The following is a 7,785-nucleotide window of genomic DNA, read 5'->3' as shown; positions in this document are numbered from 1 at the left end:
CACACCAGATACGTTGGCGTCTGTTTTTCAACGTATGCCAACATAAGGACACTTGGAAATGAATGGGTGTGAATGGGAGCAGTTCGCACCAATGCGTTGTGTTGCTGTGTGCTGCCCTGCACTGAAAAAAAAGTAGTCTTTCCGTGCAATGTGTGTTCAAAGTGTGTCAATGCAACGCACATCAAAGCAAGGCAGAATCAATACCCTATGTAGCTTAGTCTAAAAAAAAAAAAAAAAAAGCAAATGTTAATGTACTATGCCAATGCAAGTGAACGCACTTGTGTTGAGTCACATACAAATACACATTTCTTAACATATCATGACCCAAGGCTGCCTTATATGACAAAGTTATATTCAGTAATGACATACTTTCTAACTGTCCCTCTTTCCCCTCCAGATGTCCCTCTTGTTCATGCTATTTTTTTTATATATATATATATATAATGCGTGTGTGTCTCAATAAAAAAAATGCTATATTAAAAGTGTTTTACCGCACTTAACCTTTTATCCAACCTCTACATTTTTGCATTTGGCTGTTAAAACACCAGAACAATCTGATTGGATGCAGGCATGGTTCAGTTATTTTGAGAGCCAGCGGGGCCGACTAGCAAGATACTGAGGCTTGGCCCAGTAGGACATTCCTCCATCCACACAGTTTAGCGTAGATGGAGGAATCTATTGCACTTTTTCCATCTGGCCATAGAAAATCTGCAGATGATCTATAGGTGTATGGTCCGCATTAGTAGTCTTTATTTCAGATAGATTTGTAAGGCTTTTACATATTTATTTTGTAAAAAGGAACACCAGTACAAATAGTGATAGTCAATAGCTTTGAAATGTTCAGATCTCTAAATATAACCTATTGACATTTTGTTCTAATTTTTTTCTGAAGCTGGTAGAGCTGCTAATATGCAGTTTTGCTAATTTCTGAATCTAGAGATCCAAAAATAGCCTTTTGTGTTCTTTAAGATTCTTAGGAGTCAGTGGGACCCATGTTGATCTACCACTGATATCTATGTCAGTGGGTCTAAGAAGTGCAGAGTCGCTGGAGGTCATACAACCCAGAAGAGGAGTGCCATCCAGTGCCAAAAAGTACTACCGGTAATTGTGGGGGACGTGTCAGAGATACGGTGCTTTAATCTCATTCACACATATATCATGAAAACATTTTAAAGATGATAGTTTACTGTAATTTGTAGCAAGGGTATTGATCTCATGTCATAATCCATCAGCCAGCATAACAGAAATGTTTATTGATTACCAATGGAATAATAGCCACAACTGCCCACTGAGTTGTTAAGTTATTTTCTTGCTTTTATTGCTGAGCCATGTTTTTCCTATTCATTATTGATCAGTGAGTTATGATACAGTTCCTGCAATTCATACAAACATGTTACCACCATACATTCATTTTATCTTCTATAAAAACATTCAATGATGATGTTTCACATTCTTAGTTAGTGTTCCATGCTCATTTTCTGTATTCTTTTCAGCTCATCTCAAAAAACATGTAGTTCTAGAATTGAAATGAGAAATATATATGAATCTACAGCATCCCGCATGTGGTTTGTATTATTTAATGGAGATAAAAGTAAAAACATTTATCCATAGCTGAGGTGCTGCTTCTTACCAGTAAAAATGTTGCAGCTAAAAGAAGGGCCTTGTCAGTTGGACTGAGAGAGGCTGAAACTGAGACAACACAAGCACTTGTTTTAAAGTGAAAACCAGAGATATACAGTGTATATTGTTGATAGACTAAATGTATAAATATATATTTCTCAGATTAAATTAGGTTTTCACTCACCTGTAGACTTCTAAGCTCACTCTTAAAGGTGGTATACATTGTTTATTGACAGCTGTTTGTTTATTGACAGCTGTTTTTTTGTGATTATTTCAGATGACTATCAGCTAGCAAGGATTTCTGTTGACACCAGTTAAGCTAGTTCTAAGTGGACCCCAAGACCTTCCCTCAGCAGCGGCAGCACTTGCAAAGCAGCATATCCAACGTACTGTATCAAGGATTTTGTTTTAAAAGTGAAGTTGTCAGGCCCTAAACATAGTCTAAGATAATAATACTGCTAAACTGTAGACACTCCCCACTGAGCATTCGTTCTCACCTCACCTCTTGTCTTGTAGGATCATTGTATCCCACACCACAGCAACAGTAGGTCCCTGCTCAGTCAAGATGTCATGTGCAGATCCAGGATTATCACTCTGTGCTTTGCCAAGTGCTGCACAACCTCTTCTTCAAAATCCTACTTTTCAGATCCTCTTGAACATGTGCACTGCAGTCTCCATATGGAAAGTTCCTATACCATCCCAATGGTAGAGCCCAAACAGAGCCTTCTTGAGAGGATTTTGAAGAAAGGTGCAGCAACAGGCAAGCCACACAGCAGAGATCTCAGTGGGATAGGGACAGCTAATTGTATCCCATGCTAGAGCTTCTGAGGAGGGCCTTGGGGCCTATTAAACAACTTAGCTGGTTTGACTCAAAAACTTAGTGATGATAATCCCACTACATCATGTCCAGACCAAAACATGTTTATAGTTTTGGATAGAGTTGGGAAGGACTACAATTCCTGATGGGTTTTTACCACTATCTGGGCCCCATTTAGATATTTACCCTCAGTTCATTTCCTGTTGAAAAAGGTTCCAGCAGACAGGAAGTGAGGGAAAATCTGCAACAGCAACACACAAAAAAATACAAATCTGTCAGTGGTTCTATCCTTCCCCTACTCTACTAAAGAAAAGTAATGTAATTTCTGTCTGTGATGCTATTCAAAAATTCCCCTTATTTCCTGTCTGGTAAAACTATTGTCAGCAGGACAGGAAGTGAGGTTAAACATCTCTAACATGTTCTCTTTAAATTAGTACAATATTTATCGATTACAGGACCTGCCTTTCCCTGCTTCATGCTCTACGGTAGCTTATTCTCAAAGCGGCCTATTTCTACCGTATCAACTCATAAACTAATAATTCAATTACAATTCTATGTCAATATTACAGGGCAATGCTTTTCACTTACTATCCAGGCCAAAGAAATCATGATCCATGTTATAATCCTCATTAAATCCTGGCCACCTCTTCCAAATGATCGCCACAAGTTGTCCTTCCAGAGATGTGACCTGCACACAGATTGTGACATTCATGCACTCCCATCAGAATTGCCAGTGCATTAATGAAGGCTAAAGATGCGTCATTTACATTCTGCCATATTATATTAAAACGTATCATTAACATAATGATACCATCCACATACACTTTACTCTCTATTAATATGCAAAACCATTGACTTCAAATTTAGATCATTATGTAGAAAGAAAAACAAAATAAATGCCTATCATAACTGAATTAAAAAATGTATCTCTGTAAGATTCTTCTTCAGCTAGACACAAGTGGGATGCAAATCTAAAGAAAAACGCTAGGAAAGGGAAATATATAATGTTATTAAACATTACTTTTCCATTACAATCCATTATCTTGTGTTACTGGAAAAAAGTCAATTTTCAAAGCAACACTTCAAATTTCTCTTCATTGCTTTTCACAAAATATTGCACAAATATTAAAGCCATGATACAGGCAAGGAAATCATATGCTGGTAGTATGGCAGCAATACTAACGGTATCCTTACCAAGTTTTGAAATGCAATCTTTCCTTTTACAACATTGGACTGGTACTGATAATGTGATAAATATATATATATATATATTTATTTATTTATTCTTTTGTTGGTTTTAAACAGATCAGAGCAGCTGCTGGGATTTTGGGGGGATTTGGTGCAGACACACACTGGAATTCTTTAGTTGGCTAAGTCCTAAGCTAGTCCTAAGCTGGTGTGTTGCGGTACCTTTAAAGCACATGTCAAGGCAAAATTAAAAAAATTAAAACATATTTAGTACATCTCTGGAATACATGCAATTTTCCACATGTTTTATACCTTTAGGCCTCATTCACACAGGGTAGGGTGGAGAAGTACAGATCCGTGCGGCGTGCATGGCCATACCGGGCTGTTCCCAGGAAGGACAGGTGCTTGAGTATGATTGTACGCAGCAGCCTGTTCTTCCCTTTGGGAGTACGCGGCCATACACACACCCGAGTCGCACATCCGTGTGTGTGTCCGTACTCGGACGCAGACAGGATGGATCCTGTGCATGTCCGAGCACGGACTCCCGCACCTGCACAGATGTGCAGGTTGGAGGAGTGTACGACAGCGTACCGCCGTGTCCTCCCATAAGGAAGAAAAGGCTGCTGGGTACAATCCCACGTAGCACCTCTCCTTCCCGGGAACAGCCCGATACTGCAGTGCACGACGTACGGATCTGTACGGCACCACTCTACCCTGTGTAAATGAGGCCTTAAAGAGGAACTCCATGAATTTTCAAAGTTAACCCTTGCAGTGGGACTACAAGAATTAGCTAAAGTTTTCAAAAATACTAAAAAAGGGCCTTGTTGTTAAAAATCCATCCAATTCGCTGCCAGGAGGCACACATTTCCTTCATTTTTATTTTATAAATCAGATGTAGTTATGTAACTATTGTCTTACTTGGAATTCCTGCTCAGTATGACAACGAGCTGCACTCCAGGAGCCACTAATGTCCATTGTTCTTGTTCCTTCTGAGTTGTGCACTGAGAGGCTTGGACTAAACAAGCTCCACCTGAAAAAGAAATATAAAAACACGAATGAAAAAAAAAATAGACAAAAGACCATTACCGGTGTTTTTGTATACGAACATTGATCTGCATCTCCGATCTAACAGTTTGCTTAAAATGTACTTTTTTCAAACAGGTCATAGAGACAACTGATTTCTGTAAGCTTTGCTCTGTCTACATATACACTCATATTTTAATGAAATATTCAGACAGGAAAATACAAACAGTGCTCATGATCAGCAGTGAAACAAAATATCACTGGTAGATAGGAAAACTGTGCACATAATAACAACAACAAGGATGCATCATTTCAGGATTATGTTCTAAACATACCTTTTCCAAATCTAGTAGTGTATTTAATAGTATTTCCTCATCCTGCTCTTCTTTATTTTTCTCTTCATTTTGGTCTCATAGTGGTTTAAACAAAGGGGTTCAAACCACACTAGCAGGATTTTAAATTAAAAGCACTATCCTGGACTTAGTGTGTAATTGTAGAAACAAGGAGGGATATAGAACGGGCCAACAATGGTATTCCTGATCTATAATGCAGTAGAAGAATTTCTCGTTATATTACCACCACTACCCTGACAAGCATACCTTAAAAATGATACTGGAATCTGAAAGTTTTAATCTAATTAGTGTCTGCATTTAAATCATTACAGTACGGACAATTTGACACATGAGGCCTGAAGAGAGAATAAGATCATTTCCATTTAGACAATTTAATACTCCATTAGTGGTTCAGACTAGTAATATTCAAAGCTGCCAGAGGTAGTAGAACTAACATAAAATCTATGGAAGATTTGAGCATAGTGCTGCTACAGGTATAAGATTATAAACAGAGAGAGAGCTGTAAGGGGAAATAGATACATTCTTTGGAACACCATTTCACCCTTTGCAATTGCTTAGATTTCCTCATCAATGTCTCCTAAAATGTGCACTGATCTTCAATTAAATCACAATAATAGGCAAACACATGCTGTTTATTCTAGATCCATACAAACAATTATATAAATAATATCTTTATCAATCATATAATATAGGGATATTCAGATACCAAGTACCGTACTCGGTACAAGTACCAGTGCTGATACTTTTCCAGTGCCAAGACTAGACTAGACTAGAAAAATTCAAAAGTTAGGAGGCAGCTGTCATTTGTAAGGAGCTCATGGGATTTGCACATCCCTGTTTTAATGTATGATTTTTTAAATAAATATATATAAGTGGTGCACCGATACCATTTTTTCAACTACAAGTACTGATACTTGTCCAAGTACTCACAGATACAAATACTGATACATTTTTGTTTAGTGTCATGTGACAGTTTTTCTAAAACAATACAGACTAATGATTTCAGGACAGTGGTGGAGTGCCAGAAGTAGGTACCAGCTGCAACTTCTGCGACCCTGGTAGTTCTCGTGAAAATGCCCAGTATCGGCACTGGTATCTGAACATCCCTAATATAATTTATACAGCATATAAATAATACAGTATGTGAACCCTTGGCGAAGATTACTAGTACAACCTTCTTTATCACCAATTACCTCCACTAATTGTTTCCTGTAGCTGCTGCTAATTTTTCTCCTTCCTAAATTTTCTTTTTGGTTAAGCTAAATGGTTCCAGTTGTGGTGAGGTCTGGGCAAACTTTAGATAACCTGTATTTGTTTTTTGAAAACTAAAGAGTCTGATGTCCACCCATGAACACCATTCTTGTTCAGTGTTTTCTTTATGGGAACCCATAGCAAAAAAAGATTTCTGCAGATCCTTTGCTGTTACCCTAAAGTTCAGCATTGCACATTGCACTTTTGCTGTGATGTTTACAGAATAACCATTCATGGGAATAACTCTGAACAACTCGGCAGAACTCGTCTTAGTGTGGGACAATGTACACCTAGACTATTGGGAATGGTTTTTCCAGTCTTTTCTAGCTTTATGCATCTACACCATACTTCTACTAAGGTCACTTTAAGTGTCTTTTGATTGAGAAATGGTTCAATTGAAAAAAGCAGATTCTGTCAATAATTAAACTTTGTGCCTTTTTATAGGGCATGGCAACCGTTAAACTACACCTCTAATGATATGTCATTGATTGGACTACCTGATCCCAATTACCCTCTTTGCAAGGTGTAGTTACCATAGGTATTCACTTTCCTCTATCAAGAACCTTGGTTGAATAATCTATTTGCTTAAGAAGGATATTACAAGTAAGGTAAGTACTTAATTAAAACTATCAACATTTTGAAGAAAATCAGATCATATTTTAGGAGCAATCCATGCAGAAACCCAGTCAAATATAAAATGCTCAAGGAACAAGACCTGGAAGAAAGTACAACACTTTTTTTGTGATGGTTTTGATCTACAGAGACCCCAAAGATCAGCAGCCTACTCAAAAGTTTGATATTATTAATATATCAGAATTTACTTCTGCTGCACGAAGCCTACGAGACTGTTAGATGAGTTGAACACTCTGATGACCATGAGGCAGCAGAACAAGCAGCAAACATCCTCACGGTAGGGTCTGCTAAACTTCAGCACTTCCTGTCTGTTCTGGTCACAGAGGCGAAGATAGTCAATTTATGTTAAAACATTTTGGGGACAGATAGAGCTTTCTTTTGGTGGTATATAAAATCACCACTGGGGGGGGAGGGGGGGTTATTTTTTTACTATATAATTAAAAAAGTACCATAAAAAAAAAAAGTTTCCCTACATTATGTTATAAAACATCTATTCTTACCCATATGTTTGGTAAAATATAAAAGACTGGGTTACGTCGGGTAAATAGACACCAAACATGTCAAGTCTTAAAATTGCGTGCGCCCCCAAAATCGCAAAAAAACGCCCACACTGAAAATTGCCCATAGGCGACGCTTAAAACGCATTTACCGCTCATTAGCTTAGTGTTATCAGTGATTAATGGCCCGAAAATTATTGCTCTCACTGCGACGTTCACTTAGATATGTAACACGTGCGGCACAATAGGCGCAATTGTTGTTTTTCGCACGTAGGCGCACCCGACGCATATCTGCATGTGCATGTGGGGGGCAGAGGACTTTAAAAAAAATAAATTATTTTTACATTTTTTTTTAATGCTTCTTTATTTTTTTACGATTCTTTAATTTGTTTTACTATTTTTT

General features: G+C 37.8%; 1 protein-coding gene across 1 annotated transcript; it reads right to left on the bottom strand.

Moving 5' to 3' along the window:
* Positions 1–1,489: 1,489 nt before the first annotated feature.
* Positions 1,490–7,202, bottom strand: LOC108800186 (phospholipid scramblase family member 5-like). The gene is made up of 5 exons (XM_018572141.1): positions 7,074–7,202; positions 4,544–4,655; positions 3,026–3,125; positions 1,631–1,689; positions 1,490–1,516 (listed from the first exon to the last, which is right to left on the bottom strand). Exons 1-5 carry the CDS (start codon positions 7,127–7,129, stop codon positions 1,490–1,492), a joined length of 354 nt encoding a protein of 117 aa, XP_018427643.1. The 5' UTR covers positions 7,130–7,202.
* Positions 7,203–7,785: the final 583 nt, after the last annotated feature.

The sequence above is a fragment of the Nanorana parkeri genome, unplaced genomic scaffold, assembly GCF_000935625.1.
Source record: "Nanorana parkeri isolate BGI_ZX_2015 unplaced genomic scaffold, ASM93562v1 scaffold1947, whole genome shotgun sequence".
Lineage (NCBI taxonomy): Eukaryota > Metazoa > Chordata > Amphibia > Anura > Dicroglossidae > Nanorana > Nanorana parkeri.
The sequence above is the reverse complement of the archived record's forward strand: the minus strand, read 5'-3'. Positions and strand labels throughout refer to the sequence as shown.

Bases quoted from the DNA above. Each gene is read 5' to 3' on its own strand.
- LOC108800186 (XM_018572141.1), bottom strand. From the start codon at position 7,129: ATGGTCATCAGAGTGTTCAACTCATCTAACAGTCTCGTAGGCTTCGTG. The intron at 3,126-4,543 runs GTAAGACAATAG...ATCTGTGTGCAG, and splicing joins ATACTGAGCAGGAATTCCAA to GTCACATCTCTGGAAGGACA. The intron at 1,690-3,025 runs GTAAGTGAAAAG...GTGTTGTCTCAG, and splicing joins TGATTTCTTTGGCCTGGATA to TTTCAGCCTCTCTCAGTCCA.